This window comes from Hippocampus comes, unplaced genomic scaffold (assembly GCF_001891065.2).
Source record: "Hippocampus comes isolate QL1 unplaced genomic scaffold, H_comes_QL1_v1.1 scaffold86, whole genome shotgun sequence".
NCBI classification, from domain to species: Eukaryota; Metazoa; Chordata; class Actinopteri; order Syngnathiformes; family Syngnathidae; genus Hippocampus; species Hippocampus comes.
This window is the reverse complement of record NW_017805882.1, coordinates 107550-122745: the sequence shown is the minus strand read 5'-3', so window position 1 is coordinate 122745 and position 15196 is coordinate 107550. Positions and strand designations below refer to the sequence as shown.

General features: G+C 40.8%; 1 protein-coding gene across 3 annotated transcripts in view; it reads left to right on the top strand.

Annotated features, from left to right (window-relative positions):
- Window positions 1-15196, top strand: part of crebbpa (CREB binding lysine acetyltransferase a) — a 43425-nt gene that overhangs the window by 17524 nt on the left and 10705 nt on the right. The window contains exons 4-17 of one of the 3 annotated variants that reach the window (XM_019889200.1): window positions 445-700; window positions 2974-3087; window positions 4009-4278; window positions 4436-4535; window positions 4650-4787; window positions 6670-6787; window positions 6900-7071; window positions 9209-9271; window positions 9439-9560; window positions 10772-10984; window positions 12290-12592; window positions 12870-13049; window positions 13175-13340; window positions 13600-13718. In XM_019889200.1, the coding sequence (XP_019744759.1) occupies window positions 445-700; window positions 2974-3087; window positions 4009-4278; window positions 4436-4535; window positions 4650-4787; window positions 6670-6787; window positions 6900-7071; window positions 9209-9271; window positions 9439-9560; window positions 10772-10984; window positions 12290-12592; window positions 12870-13049; window positions 13175-13340; window positions 13600-13718 (2334 nt within the window). Of the gene's footprint in view, window positions 1-444; window positions 701-2973; window positions 3088-4008; window positions 4279-4435; window positions 4536-4649; window positions 4788-6669; window positions 6788-6899; window positions 7072-9208; window positions 9272-9438; window positions 9561-10771; window positions 10985-12286; window positions 12593-12869; window positions 13050-13174; window positions 13341-13599; window positions 13719-15196 lie in introns of all 3 variants that reach the window. The other 2 variants (XM_019889199.1, XM_019889201.1) reach the window with 2 other exon arrangements.

The following is a 15196-nucleotide window of genomic DNA, read 5'->3' as shown; positions in this document are numbered from 1 at the left end:
CTACACGCCCACCCTTCACTCATTGGCGGACTTCCGCATGCCTGTCGTCACTCACGTCCGCCTTTTCTCTATATAAACAGCGTGTTGGCCAGAAGTGCTCTCAGTCAGGCTTTGGAACTCGGCGCATACACTGGACGCTTCGCATTATAAGGTGTCCTGTCCATTTTGGAGAAAATTTAAGACTTTTAATGGCACCTTAAAGTCGTGAAAATACGGTAATCAGTAAAGTAACATTACTTTCTAAAGGTAACTGTAGCAAACGCTGCATCTGAGTCCATGTGACGCAGAACTCAAAGCAGCTAAATTTGACAATATAACTGCATTTATCTCAAGTGTGGACTTTGTTGTGACTTTTTTTTTTAATTATTTGTGACTCTACATCAAGACTTGATTTCACTCATTCACAGCACTGATATTTCTATCTTGTCCTTTTTGCCCATGCAGCAGCCACAGCAACAGGCAGCAATGTTGCCACTGGCCGGTGGTGGAGGTGTGGCAGTGCCTTCAGCAGGTCCGACAGCCGACCCAGAGAAGCGCAAGCTAATCCAGCAGCAGCTGGTCCTGCTGCTGCATGCACATAAGTGCCAGCGAAGGGAGCAGGCCAATGGGGAGGTGCGGGCCTGTGCCCTACCTCACTGTCGCACCATGAAGAACGTCCTCAACCACATGACCCACTGCCAAGCTGGGAAGTCATGCCAGGGTACGTTAGGAGTAATTAGGACTAGTGGGGTATTCTAAGCAGTTTTTGTTCAATTACCAATGTCAATCTAGGTTGCACATAAGCTGTGCTCAGGTTCTCATAAATAGCGAAAGAAAATAGTAATCTGCTCACCAGATTCAATTGCCGCAGCATGCATTTGCTTTCCAAGTAAATTGCACCTTAGTCACTGTGGATGGGGCAGCCTACAATCGAAAAGTCAAGTCAGCAGCCACAATGATTACTTCCTATGGTTAATGTCAGAATAAAAGACAAGGCATTGATGTCCAGGTATACTTTTTTTTTTTAATAATCTTATGTCCAGGTATACTCGTGAGGCTTTTTTTTTAAGTTGGCATCACAGTGCCTTGCATAGTACAGTATTGGCAACTATTATTGTGAGTGGCTTGACATTGTTGGTTCTCACGCAAAAGACTTGTAGACTCGAGGAATGCTGTAGATGGCTGAACATGGGGACACCACTGACAAGACCAGTGGTTCTTAACCTTTTTAGAGGTACCGAACCCAACCAGTTCATATGCACATTCACCGAACCCTTCATTAGTGGGGGAATTATTTATTTTTTTTAAAAATTCAAGACATAAAAAAACACATTTATTAAAAACAGAAAAAACTTAAATAAAATTTGAAGACATTAATGTACGTTTTTTTTTTAATTGTGCACAAAATGAACCAGCCAGTGATGGCCAAGTGGGCGTGTCATAACTAATTGACAACTTGAGTCAGGTGTGTCTTTACTTCCATGGCAGAGGCTCCGTCGAACCCCTGAGTCCGATTCACCGAACCCCTAGGGTTTGATTGAACCCAGGTTAAGAACCACTGGACTAGACTGTCTTCTCAGTCACATTTCACTGTGGCTTCGACGGTCTATCAAAATATGTCGTGACAAAAAGGACCAAAACCGGTCTGTGGTCCAAAAGAGATGGGCACCGGACCACTGCCCTAAAGAACTGTGCTAAATCAGCTAGCGATCTCACATGACATCGTATAAAAAGTCAGGGGTGGACAATTCGTTTTTTTAAGTGCCATGTGAAAAAGAGAAACTGTTGCCGAGGGCTTCACAGACATGCTTAACTCAGTTGTTAAATATTAATGTATTTTTTTTTTTTTTATATAATTGCATTGGCACTTGTGTAGCCCTTGTATAGCTTGTTGTAATCAGAAAGTAAAAATAAAAGCTGGTGAAAAATATATAATTCATCTCACCATAAAGTATATCCACATCTCAACACTAAATCTCTATTTAATCAACAATTCACCAAAAACATGTTGCAGGAGGCAATGTTTTTGTTTCTATATATTTAAAATGTACTGACATGTGCACAAAACTACCATTAGCCGTTCTTCGGACTCCGAAATCACTACCAGGGCAAATTCCTCTTCCCTCCACTGTGCAGGATATAAGATTGTTGCTAACATGAGTTAGTAACCATCCAAGATGAGAGAACTTTTCTCAGTGATCGCTGGTCCCTCACTTGACTCAAGCGGCCCCATTTTCAGTCCTATGGTGTGACCAACCTTCTTGATGAGTTTATCGATCCATTTTTCCCTCTCTGGCACTGATGCTACTCTCCCAGCAAACGGAAGCAAAATAAAGGGCACTTTCTACTCCAGACTTGTCAAACATCTCGAGCATGTTGCTGCACATAAGGATCTGGGCTTCTTCAGGAAATATCGTCTGCCCATTCCCTTCTTGTAAACAGCATCCAGGCTGGTGCTGAATCCATTCTGTTGTTCAATTTTACTCCCAAGTACTTTTACTGTGTCACAATGTCATCCCCCTGATTGTGAGAGGTTTAGTAGTGGTCGTAGTAGTCTTAAAGTCCACACTAACTGCAGTCAAACAGTTTTGAAGCTCATCCCTGGTTTCCTGACTTCTTACAACTCTTGCACTATGAGCTTGAGCTTGTGTGGTATTTGTCTGTAACCTTTGTCCAGGTCCAACCACAACACAGTTTTCATCTGTTCTCATGAGCTTCTTGATGCTGTGTGACTACACTTGTGTGATCCGGGCATCCCAGGGCTGCAGGGATATGACCTTTCTGGACAGAGGGTTTTTTTGTAACTGTTCTTGATGAGAAACTGTTCTTCTCCAATAGAAAAATCTGAAAATCACCTTTCCTTCCAAACTCAAAATGAAAATTATTTGAACTACTTGAGCTTAGTTTTAGTCTCATGTCTTTCTCTTAAATGTTGTCCTCATGACTGAAATTGACTACACTTTCAGGCCTGTTCCTTGTATCATATCTTTGCAGTGGCTCACTGCGCATCGTCCAGACAGATAATCTCCCATTGGAAAAATTGCACACGGCATGACTGTCCAGTCTGCCTGCCGCTGAAGAACGCCAGTGACAAGCGGACACAGCAGCGTAAGTACAAGGAATAGGCTCCTTGCATATTAAGAATTTTCATATGGTTAAATCTGTTAAGACAGACAATGAAGCAAGAAAAAAACATATCCACAACAAAATATATTTAACCCATTCAAATGTCTGTATTGTTTTTATGTATTGTAGTTGTTTTGTTATCCTGTAATGTGCAGAAGATATAAATAAGATATCCTTTATTTGTCCCACACTGGGGAAATTTACAGTCTACAGCAGCAAGATTGTGGGTAGAAAGAAGAAAAACAATGTCTTAAAACACCTATTGAAATTTTTTCGTTTGTTTTTTGTTGTTTTTTTTGTTTTTTCTTTCAGTATCAAAGAATTAACCAAAATCAATCATTTCAAAACTGGGCGTTTCTTAAAAACTATGAAAAAAAATGACAATAAAACCGGTCAATGATTCTGCTAAGAGGTTGACAGCAACATTGAAGTAACTCTCGGGATTTGTGGCAAGTATTGGCTGTTTAGTACAGGTTCCAAAAAATGTCAGGAAAAACCGACGGTGACTTGTGATCCAGTAACCGCAGGGTCCACTGTTCGAATCCAATTTATAACTCCAATTTAATGAATTTGAATGTGATTGGTTGATACTGATCATATCTGTAGTTTGAGGGTGAGCACACTTGTGGAATCACATCTTTGATAGATAAAACAAACAATTGATTGGTCAATTTTGGTTAATTTCCTTTTCAAAGGATTTTAATTATCTTCAGTTGAGTTTTACAGATTATAAATCATATTAATGGTGAAAAAAATTAAATAATTAATCTTGGTGATATATTTTTTATATCACAACTGCCGTTGAATGGTTATGTGGACTTAATACCCATTTTCATTGTCTTTCAAAATAGCCACAAGCAAAATGTATTATTGACTGAATGCTGCTTTGACCGTTTTCTCTAGCCATGCTGAGTTCCCCCAATACCAGTCTCCAGAATCCCATGTCTACAGGTGGAGTGGGCCAGTCTAGTGCGCCTACTATCAATACCTCAACCCCCATTGATCCCAGCTCCATGCAGAGAGCATACGCAGCACTCGGGCTGCCTTATGGTAGCCAAGCCACTGGGCAGGCCCAGTCCCAACAGGCCTCTGGTCCTGGGCCACCGACAGGTGCACCGAATGTTCAGGCCCAGCAACAGCTTCCCCAACAGATGAGATCCATCAATGCACTTGGTAAAGTCAGACAGCGTTGTTTTGTCATGATTTGATCAGTCTTTCCCAGTTGTGCTGACTTGATCATTTACCACTGAAAGTTATACTTGGGTAGCCAAGTTAAACTTCTATTATGAAATCAAGGCACCGAGGTGTACTCAAAACATGGTTGTTACAGGTAACCAGATGGCCCTTACAGGTGCTGCAATGGGTGTGACCACTGCAGAACAGACAAGCCTGCATACTGACTCTCTTCCCAACACACTCAACACGAACAAGTCAGTAGTTTTGCTTCTTGTTTGCAGCTGCTTGACATAGTCATGAATTTGAACCCTTCCTTGTTTGATCACATTATCATATGTAATGTCTCACCTGGTTTCTTCCATCCTTAGTCAGCTATTGTCAGATGGATCAGCCGTCGGCTCATTGGGCAACCTTCCAACAGCAGCACCCATCTCCGCCACAGGCACCAGGAAAGCCTGGCATGAGCATGTCACACAGGACTTGCGCAATCACCTGGTACACAAACTGTAAGTGTATAGCTTTACCAGAACGCGGCATTGCTGTGAGTGTCTTGGTCATTTTATTGTAAGTCACCAAGATACATTAGTGTTTTATTTTGTTGGTGGTTGACTTTGTTGTATGTACAAACTCCAATTTCAATGAAGTTGGGTTGTGTAAAATGTAAATAACAGAATATAATAATTTGCAAAACCTATATTAAATTATATACACAGCTACGGGGCAACAAAAGACTAAGTTTTAACATTACGCAGGTGAACAGGTTAATTGCAAACAATTGACTGTTATGATTGGGTAATAAAGGTGCATCCCCGAAAAGCTCATTTACTTTGTGAACTGCATGAACAAATAGTATAACAGTTTAAAAATGTTTCTCAATGTTAAATTGGAAGAAATTGATGGATTTCATCATCTTCGGTCCATAATATCATCAAAAATATGAGAGTCTCTGCACATAAGCAGCAAGGCTTTTGCCTTGCTGCTTATGTGAAAAAAAAAAAAACATTGAATAACGGCAGTGACCGTGGATCTCTCAGGCGTCACTGCATTAAAAATTGCCAGCATTGTATAAAGGATATTGCCTTGTGAACACTTCAGAAAACCATTGGCAGTTAACAGTTTGTCATAATATCTACAAATGCAATTTAAAACTCTACGATGAAAATCAAAAGCTATTTATAAGCAACACCCAGAAACTCTTGCCGGTTTGTCTGGGGACTTATTCTAGATGGATTGACGCGAAGTAGATAAGTGTGCCTGCTCTAATGACTGCACACTACAAATTGTTTTGGGGAATCTGGGTCTCATGTACTGTGGGTCATAAAACAAAATGATGATCCATATTATTATCAACAAAAAGTTCAAACCTGGAATCTGGGATGGTATGGGGGTGTGTTACTGCCCATGGCATGGGTGACTTGCACATCTGTGAAGGCACCATTGATTTTGAAAGGCGCATACAGGTTTTTGAGCTCCATATGCTGCCATCTAAGCAAAGACTTTTTCAGGAATTTCTATTTATTTCAGCAAGACAATGTCAAGCCACATTCTGCATCCCTTAGAACACGGGTGTCAAGTCAAGGGCGGGGGGCCAAATCTGGCCCGCCACATTATTTGATGTGGCCCGCGAAAGCAAATCAAGCATGTCAAGTTCCATGATGCTTGTTAAAGCCTGAACCAAAATTTCAAAATGTCATACGTAATCCACAATAACAGTCATTATTCTTGATTTCGGATTTTAAAACTAGTTATTCGTCAATTTGTTGTGCGCTGTGTATGTAATATTTGGAGGGAATTAAACATTGATATGGTTTCCCAAAATTCATAACGGCCCTCCAAGGGAAACCGGAACTACAATGTGGCCCAGGACAAAAATGAATTTTACACCCCTGCCTTAGAACAGTGGCTACACAGTAAAAGAGTGCAGGTACTGCACTGGCCTGCCAGTAGTCCAGACCTGTCTTCCATTGGAAAATTGGCGACACATTATGAAATGCAAAATATGATAATCTGGACACTGGATTCATTGTATTACCTCAGCCTTACGTCCCAGTGTATCAAATGTGATGGTTGGTATGTGTTATGATCTTATCAATGACTTGGGTCTAAATTTTGTCCTATGCAAATTCACATTTCTATGCTGACAACTGTTATTTACTGCTGTGATTCAACTATTTTTAAGGCTGTTGAATCTCTGCAGAAAGCTTTTGCAGCTGTCCGGCAGTCCTAAAATCTAATTTTAATGAATTTGAAATAGAATTTATCACAACAAATAATTGTGCTATCGGCATCTTGGGTTATGTCCAGTGGTTTGCTGTAACCATGCATTTTTTGGCAACTGCTTAGCTGCATTTTAAATTCATTTATCTCAATTCCCATCTTCCATTGCAGAGTGCAAGCCATATTTCCTACCCCAGACCCAGCAGCATTGAAGGACAGACGGATGGAGAATCTCGTTGCTTATGCAAGAAAGGTGGAGGGGGACATGTATGAATCAGCTAATAGCCGGGTATGTGCTTAAACTAACCACCTACCTGCCCAAAACCACTTAATATTGATGTATCCTGCCTCATAATCCCCAAAATCAGGCTGATATGAGATTAATGTTACCTTCTACATAGGATGAATACTACCATTTCCTTGCGGAAAAAATCTATAAGATCCAAAAAGAACTGGAAGAGAAGAGGCGCTCACGTCTACAGAAACAGATCATCAATCAGGCACCCATGGCTGCCCAGGGTGCCCAGCAACCAGGTCTCCCACAGCCCAGCCCCTTGGGCCCCAGGCCACAGAGTGAGTATAAAATGTTACAGAATTAATGCCACATTGCCAAGTGTACAGATTTGGCCATATTTTGTTACGAGCAGTTCCCATCTGCTGTTCCGCCGAGGTTGAAATTGTTCTGGAAATGATGATACGACATGCGCAGCAGATTAACTTGGGAGCTTGCAAGCACGCGCTGTAAATACTGCTGCGTGTGATTGGCTGGTGTATTATTGGGCCTCTACAAACCAATAGTAATCTGGTGTGTTGATGTCATCACATTTTCACCGTGTAGAAAACAAGCTTCGCTGCTATGCAAGTCCACAGCTGCTGGCTGGCTGGCGAGTGTGTTGGCTAAACAGCAGCCTCTAAAAGTCTCTAGTACGCAACACTTCTGACAAGTAAAATCCGACTTCAACGGACAGTTAGGACGGCTGAAAAAATCATTGGCACCGCCCTACCCACTCTTGAGGACTTGCACACTGCAAGAATCAAAACAAGGGCACGGAAAATCCTCCTGGATCCCCCGCACCCTGCCCACCACCTTTTCCAGCTACTCCCCTCAGGCAGGCGCTACAGATCCATGCACACCAAATCCAGCAGACACTTAAACAGCTTCTTCCCTCTAGCCATTAACTCCCTAAACAGTCACTGACGTAGTCATTCTTCTTGTACAACAAATACTGCTACTGGTCACTCTAAAATGGTTCAATGATTTTCTGCACCAACTGTACAACTGTCATAGTATTGTATTCTACCACTGATCACTTTAGCTCTGCTTGATACTTTGCACATTGTCTCACAGTTGTCACTGGGTGGTACCACCGCACTACGGTTCACTTACATTACGAAATGTCCTTCCATACCTATTTGTCATGTCCTTGTTTATGATGATACTAATGCAGCGTGTTATACCGGAGACAAATTCCTTGTGTGTTCTACATACTTGGCCAATAAAGATGATTCTGATTCTGAAGTATCGTTGACACGAAAGGAGAACGAGTAGGAATTTACAGGGGACGATGTACAAAGGCTAAACCATACTTAACCTTCTCCAAGCTATCGTTAAATGTAGTCATGAAACACCAGAATAAATGATCAATGTTACAGTATAATTTTCACCTGTGGAACAGCATTCACTACAGAAGAGAGTAAACCTCAACTGCGTTGAGGAAGAAGAAAATAGACATTCATACTCAGCCCCACACAATACCGTCTGAAAACTGGGAATTAATACGGTAGTGCATACGTTAGCCAAGGAGCAGGGCCTCTAAGATAAGAAGCATGATAATGTGTAGTGTATTATTTGCAGTATCAGCAATGCTATCTGTTTGTGCAATGCTGCTTTTAAGAATGTTTCCAAAATTGCATCGCATCCATTTTTAATGAATTCAGCTTTACTTAATGTCCATATAGCCTCATATTTCTTGTAATATGTCGTTCTGTAAATTAAACTGTCACTCTGGAGGGGTGGCCAAAACACCCCTTCATCAAATTATTTACAAATGGAAGCACCCTGCTAAGTTGTCCTATATTTTGAGGATAAATATGTGTGCATGTGGCCATATTTTGCATTGTCCGATTGTCCAAGTGGTTTCTCAACATTACCTGTCAGGTAATCGCTTAAAATGGGTAAAGAATGGGATCGACCGCCTATGTTGTTTTACTCAAGTGAATGGGAGTGAGGCCCCCCCCCACCACACACACACACACACACACACACACACACACACACACACACACACACACACACACACACACTCATTTTTCTCTCAAATTCTCACCCACATCCTCTTTTAGTAGAGACTTGCGCCCTCCATGGCTGACATGCCATCTTTTATAGTTGGGGGGGAAAAAGGTGATCCAGTCCAACATTATGTATGTGAAGCCTCAAAACCTTATGGGCTTGCACTGTTCATGTTGCAGGGCATCCATAGATCACTCCACGTGCCATCTTTCATGTTTTTGCCATAATCCAGTCCAAGTCTGGTTCGGACATATCGTGCGGTGTTTGATGGGCCTCACAGTAATATTAATACACTCTTTAGCCTGTGGTATGGTGATAGCTAAATATTTTTAGGTTGCTATTGGTGTAAGGTAAAATAAAATTGTTTGTTACTTGCATCGTTAGCGTTTTGAAAGAGTGACTTTTTTTGTTGTTGTTTAGATGGACCTAATCCTCTGCCCAACATGCCAAATCAAATCATGAACCGCATGCAGGTTTCACAAGGTACGTCTTGTATTTTCGACATGGACCTGATGTTGTAATTACATTTGATTCAGGTCAATTAAACTTGTCATTCAGAACAATGAACTGGTTCTTGAAGTCGAGGCACTTGTTTTTACACTGCTTCAGGGTGCCGATTGCTGAGTATTGTTTTTTTCCGTATCCCACAGGAATCAACCAATTTAATCACATGGGTCTGCCCAACGCTCAGATGTCTCAGACGACAATGGGGGCTCGTGCAGCCTCTCCAATGAACCATCCACAACAAATAAACATGAGCTCTGTTCCAGCGGTGAGGATGGCCGGGAAAATCGGGACACCTTTGTGTTTGAAGGCACATGAGCCAGTAGTGACCTAAAGTTGTTCACAGTGATTTCATACATCTGTATTCAATGTGTTTTAATTGATGCAGCATTTTCAAATTGAGTGCACATGACCATTATTTAAACCAGGCGAGCTTTATGATAAAATTCTTTGTACTGTCTATTTATTAACCACCAAGATTCAAAGGAACAAACTCATTTTTGCCAGGTAATTTCAAGCAATGTACAATATATCACAGCAGCCTGCAGTATTTCCACAACGTCTCAATTGCATGAAGGCTAATTCAACTAAACCCCGTGATTTCATTGTAACATGCAATTTTGAACAGTCCTCCCAACTTTTCACCCACTCTGACCAATAAAACGCTTGTGCAATATGGATTGCCATGCAGTTGTAACTATGACGTTTAAGAAAAAAAATCAACTCTTGCTGAACCTGACCTGTAATTCATACACTATATATAATTAACATTACTATGAAAACCTGATGTGCGAGAGAAAAAAAATGAGCGCAGATTCAGAATAAGCATGAAAAATTAATCTAGAAAATTTTACTTGTATCTCTAATTAAAAAAATAAAACGTACAAATTTATGTACCAGTGTTATCAACACTTTTGCCACCTCAAAATGTAGTCTTTTTCATGTTTTATGTCAATCGCAACCTCCAATAGTAACAAAGTATGCCTTTTAGACTGCTACAATCTTCTATAGTATATGTCATTAATAAAGCTAACAGGTCAAACATGAATCGTTCATCTTCTCAATTTGCTTTTTAGTGAACTTACTTTGACGACTCTGTTCTCATATGAACAGAAGTTCAGTCATGGTAGTGTGGTTGTGGTGGATGTTATCATAATCGTTATTACTGTAATTAGTCTGGGTGTTTTTGATATATTTACTTTTTTTACAGATTGTCTTTTTTTTTTTTTTTTTTTTTTAAATACCCCCACTAACATCCTACCAGTGATGTTTTGGGAAAGCTGCTCCTGCATTTTAATTAATGATTAAAATAGACTGAATTCCTGGTGGGACCAGTAATCGACACAAGCATGCATAATGTTTAATGCATATTCTGTTTCTTGTTATTCAACTACTATTTTTTTAATGCAAATGATCTTAAGTTGAGAAAGAAAAAATACTTTTGATGTCTTAATAGTGTTGTCTGCTTTTGTTGTCCAGGTGGGAATGTCACCCTCCCGGATGCCTCAAGCCCAGGGTATGATAGCAAGTCACAACAGTGGCAACATGGTGGGCCAGACAGCCAGCCAGGGACAGTTTATGGCTCAGACTCAGTTCCCTCCAGGATCTACTGCTGTCTCTGCTACAGGGGCAATGAATGTCACATTGGCAGCTGGGATGAGTCAGTCACCAGCACAAGCTGCTGTTACTCAGGTGAGACTTAAATGAGTGATGTGCACAAGCATTGCAAATTCCAACAAAAAAAGTGAAAGTGTTTTAGCCGTTTGACATTGAATACAATGTTCATTATTTTTCACACAACATCCCCAGCATTGAGGCAATTGATAAAACATTGACACTAAAGATTTAGAGCCACTGAACATTTTCCTCCCCTGCATGTTATAAGCTGACAGGAGGATTTTTGAAAATTGCGGTCTACTACATTGCAATGCCGTTTTGCTTTGGAATAATCATACCCAAAGCAAACTGGCATTGCAGTGTAGTAGAATGCAATTTTTCAAATCACAAAGCCAGCGTTTTTTTTGAGGGGGGGGCGGGGTGTTGCGGACAAAAAAAAAAAACGTCCATAACCACGCTATGAGATAAAGCTCACTGTGTCACCACCTCCCTTTTCACCTCCCCTTTTCTCATTGTCTCTTTTATTTCTTTCTCGCTCACTCTCTCTCCTCCTCTCCCTCTCTCCCCTCAGAAAGATTTGAAACTTGAGCCCTTAACTGCTGAAGTTTTTCTTTTTAGTTTAAAATGTTTTACCTTAACTAGAATCCCATATTACATTGTGGCCAAAGTTAGAAGGTCACTTATATATAGTTATAGGTCACTTATTGCGCCATTTGCTGCTGTAAATAATAAATCAGTTTTGTAGCTGATGCCCGATACATCACACAATGGTGATTTTAGGTGTCAGTCTCAGCTCTAATTTTAACATACATGTATACAAGTTACACCTTAGTATTTGTGTCAGGACCAGCCAAACTAGGAAAAAAAGTGTGATTCCATAGTATTTCCAAAATCATTCAGCCTTTCTTCAAAGTGTCATTGTTCATGTATTTCTGCACTGTTCATATTATGAGATTGTGGCAGTAATTGGCTTGCCTTCAGTCCTCTCTTGATATTGTTCATGCGTGCTACATTATAAAGTGTAGATTTTCGCTTTTGAGGCCCGAATTTTGTAATCATTTTTACTGTCGCAGGATTTGTTGTGTTCAAGAGGAACATTACAGTTGGTTTTTGAATCATTGCATCTATTTTATATTTGGGCATTAGTATTCGCTGTTTAACCATTCATAATACACATTAATTCATTGATTAAACTTGATTTGTTCCCATTCTAAGGTGTTCGCTAAGCCAAAACCTGCTGCTGGTGTGTGGTGTGGTGATTTGTCTGTCTGATCTGCTAACTTGGTTTGTCTGCTTATCATGTGTGCTTGTCCGCCTTCCGTATGTGTGTGTCTGTGTGTGTGTGTGTGTGTGTGTGTGTGTGTGTGTCTTCTCCAGCAGCAACAGCAGCAGAGCGCTAACCTTCCCATGAATGCACTTGCTCCCTCGCTGGGCCCTCAGCTAGCCTCTTCCCAAACCCCTTTGCACTCAACTCCTCCACCTGCGATCTCCTCCGCCTCCACGGCCGGGGCGGGTACTAACCTGCCCCTTCCCCAGTCCTCCAGCCGTAGTGCTACTCCTACCTTGTCTGTCCAAGGTGCCACCCCACCCTGCCCAACTCAGCCCCAAACACAAGTGGAGATCCCCTCATCAGTACAGACGCAGCCCCTGTCTCAGCCCTTGCCTCAGCCCCCTACCACACCGGTGAGCCTGAGCTCCTACGCATGCCCTCCACTCTGACCCCTGCAAACTCGCTGTCATGTGCCAACCCATCCCGTCATTCTTAACCTTGCTGTCTGATAATTGCATTTCACCAGTGCTGTAGCATCCATGACCCCTGGATTGTTGCATTTTTAGGGGAACCGTGAAATTCACATCAGAGGCATTTATCTGTGCTGTACATTCAGCTATGCATGCAACAACTACATTGATCCCCTGTAAGCATCAGTCATAGCTTTACTTTTCTTTCTTTTCCTTATAGCTGACTCAGCCAGGGCCTAGTCTGGATAACCGGGTGCCCACGCCGGCCTCAGCTGCTAGTGCTGACCTGCACTCACAGCATGTCACAGCTGACCTACCTGTTAAGGAGGTCAAAACAGAGACACATCATGACAAACTCGAGTTTGAGGCCGCTGGCGGCAAAACTGAACCCAAAATGGAGGTGGGATTAAGCTATATTTTCCCCACATATCAGGCATTTAGAGATGATTCTTTTACCTCCGAGTATTTTACCTTGAATAGAACGCAAAAAGAATGGTTTTGTGACTTTTTTGTCCTTCTATGTAGATTGATGAAGACTCGAGTTCCTCTTTGGTGAAGAAGGAGGAGCCAGAGGAAAAGCAGGAGCCAATGGAGGTAGGGGAGAAAAAGATGGAACTGAAGACAGAACCCAAAGAAGAGGAAGTGGAAGGAACCAACAGAACATCCTCCTCTTCGCCCTCTCGTAAGAAAGGTCAGTCGGCGAAACCAAGCCATGACTTGTATGAGGTTAGTGTCACTTCAGAGCAAAAACCAAACCAAACCAAAACAGAATTGCAAATTGACCATGACATTGAACATTTTGTGTAAATCCAGTGCCGGTAAACATACCTGCCACCTGTGCGTCAGTAAATTGTCCCACTTATTTGTTTTTATGGTCAGATGTTATCCTTTTTTCTTGCGTTTCAAAGTAACTCTACTAATATTTTTCTTTTAAATTTCTTAATTTGTAGTCTTTAAGCCTGAGGAGTTGCGCCAGGCTCTGATGCCGACTTTGGAATCCCTCTACAGACAGGATTCAGAGTCATTGCCCTTCAGACAGCCAGTAGACCCAATGCTTCTGTGTATTCCAGTAGGTAACACATGAAAACATGCTTCACACAATAAACATGCACTTTTCAAAATGTGTGCTCGCTGTCATGAAGTGTTTTAGGAATGGGCACAATTAAGGAATTAATCAGTTTAATCATAAACAATGTTTTCCATCATGTGGAATGTCATCATTCTACAATTTGTTTCAACAAAATTATGTTGCACAGTCACTACTTACTGAAGCAGTGGAGGCATTGTGGATTTCTCCTCAACACAGCCCTACAGATACCCAATAAATATGGCAAACAAGTACATGATTGATACCTTAATATTGGCCTACATGATGCACTCAAACTGGCTCTGCATTTAAAAAAAAGTTATCGACACATAAGACATTTTATTACACATAAAACAAATACTACAGAAAACAAAAAAAAATGCCAACTGTACAGTAGGACATAAAGTAGACAAGTATAAAGGGCTTAAAGTATGCCAAGCAAAAATACTAGTAGTATTTAAAGTAATATGCACAACAAAAATTAGGTTTGGATAGTTTCATGAGTTTCATTTATTGGGAATCATTAAAAGAACATTTTAAATATCATAAAATACAACCATCCAAAGAAAAGTTACCATTCATATTATAAAATATAAGTACCTGTACATATGAGCACTCTTAGAGTAAACAAGTAGAAGCACTATGCAATTTAATAAAATGTGATTTTCTTATTGGCTGTGATTTGGATTGGTCATGTATAGCGGAGGGAAATTTGAATGTATTTGAATCTTGCTGCGCTACTTCAGCACGGTTGACAAATCAAAACAGATCCTTTTTTCAAATGATTTGAAAACGGTAATGCGATGTAAAGTTGTCAGAGGTCACATATTAAGAGAATAAATATTTATAGGTCTGTATGTGGCCAGATGTTGCATCATCTGATTGCATAAATGAAAGAAGACAGATGAAAATGATATTCTTTCTCATTTATCTGATGAGGTGCTGCTGCTGCTTGTAATTCTCACAGGCACTCATCAGTTTTTGAAATCGGGAAATGTTATGTCAGTAACATGTGTAATCTTACTGTTCTTTCATGTCACAGAGATGAAAGTCCTCCGGATTTTCCTGGAATTCCAGGTTTTTCAAATTTTTATGAAAATTTCTCCCGAGAATTGAGGAAAATAAAATAAATAATAAAATTAATCCGGATATTAGTTGACAACATTGAACGAAGACGCGTTTGAGTTCGTTGTATTGCTTTCACGAGCGTAGCCATATTGAGGCACAAACACTAGTAACGGTAAAGAGATTTTTGTTTGTGTAATAACGACAGAAGACATGATGGCGTTTGACTCATGGTTTAGTAGAACGAATGGCAACTCGCAACAACAGTAGCAAGCGTCATTTTGCCTCTTGGGTTATACCATCTCAACTAGAAGGTGGGGGATAGTCCCCAAACAATTTTCGTCTCTTTATAAACACACCCGCTAAACCCCAGTGGAACGAATAAAAGACGCCGT